At 35.4% G+C, this 1,222-nt stretch overlaps 1 protein-coding gene across 3 annotated transcripts in view; it reads left to right on the plus strand.

Annotated features, from left to right (window-relative positions):
• LOC119592699 overlaps nucleotides 1-1,222 on the plus strand; it is a 17,142-nt gene that overhangs the window by 4,457 nt on the left and 11,463 nt on the right. For all 3 annotated transcript variants that reach the window (XM_037941620.1, XM_037941621.1, XM_037941622.1), the window contains exon 5: nucleotides 348-481. In XM_037941620.1, the coding sequence (XP_037797548.1) occupies nucleotides 348-481 (134 nt within the window). The remainder of the gene's footprint in view (nucleotides 1-347; nucleotides 482-1,222) is intronic.

The raw sequence follows: 1,222 nt of genomic DNA on the forward strand, positions 1-1,222 counted from the left end.
GAAGGTGGTAATAACAGCAAGAGAACCAATAATTAAGGGACCATGGTTCTAATGGTCCTAATTCAGAAAATTGAAAGGATTGGTAAAAAAAAAAAAAAAGTTTTGAACCCCCAAAACAGGATAACAAACAGATTCTTATGGAGGTAGGACAGTATTTTTAGAAATACTTGCCGTGGTATCCTTTGAATGTGATGTCATAGTAACATTTTGGATAGTCTAAATAAGTTCAAACTCAGTGAGGTTTTCCCAAAGGATTGGATTTTTTTTTAATGTACATCCCTCAGATTACATTTTTTTTATAATAAAAAACACTGTATTGCCCTTAATATGATTCATATTGTCATCAGCATCAAGAATACAGCTGGGAGGACATTCGACAGCACAAGGATGTCCTGACCCTGATGCCTAGCCAACTGAGTGATCGTCTCAAGTTCTTGGAGGAGTTTTCGATCCCGAAACCCACACTCCACGAGCTAGTGTAGTAAGTGGGTCTGGTTTCATTTGCTTAGAAGTTACATGCTCAAATGACAAACACCTTATTACCAGATGAATGACAGTGACTTAAATCTTTGTTATGAGATTTATTTCACTATCAAATCTCGTGGCACCCAGTTTGAGAATGACTTGAGTTGGAGGGAAAAAGGAAAAAAAAATATGGTTAGAGGGGATATAACTCTTTTTCTCTTTCTTTCTTTTTATAATTCCTCTTAATATTGCTGTTATGACAATATTGTGAGTAGTACCATCAATATTAGCATTAGTATCCTTTAGAAAATAGAAGAGAGTAAAGCTAGTAAGTGATATGAGATATGATATGGGTTATTATTGTTTTCTTGTTGCATGTGCTTCTCAAACAAAATATGATAGAAATACTCAATAAAAGGACAGGGTAAGAACAAAGGAATCTTTTTAATGAACTTCAATGATAATGATTATATGTGTAAGGTCAGCCACATCATTTACATATATTTGTTGATTACAGTGTTTGCACTATTGGTGCCAGGTACATCCACTGACAACTGCAGTTTTGTTTTGTAAATCTTATGCATTGATAATATCAAGTGTTTAAGTAACAGGGAGTCAGTTGCTGGGCCGACCTTACCTGGTAGATTTGTTTTGCTCCGAATGGTTCAAAAGAGGTGCATTACTCGTGTACAGGGCACTTGCCTGTGAATGGTAACTTTGAATGTGTCATCCCGAGAATTTCTTATGAAGTACAGTT

Source organism: Penaeus monodon, chromosome 30, assembly GCF_015228065.2.
Source record: "Penaeus monodon isolate SGIC_2016 chromosome 30, NSTDA_Pmon_1, whole genome shotgun sequence".
Taxonomy (NCBI): Eukaryota; Metazoa; Arthropoda; class Malacostraca; order Decapoda; family Penaeidae; genus Penaeus; species Penaeus monodon.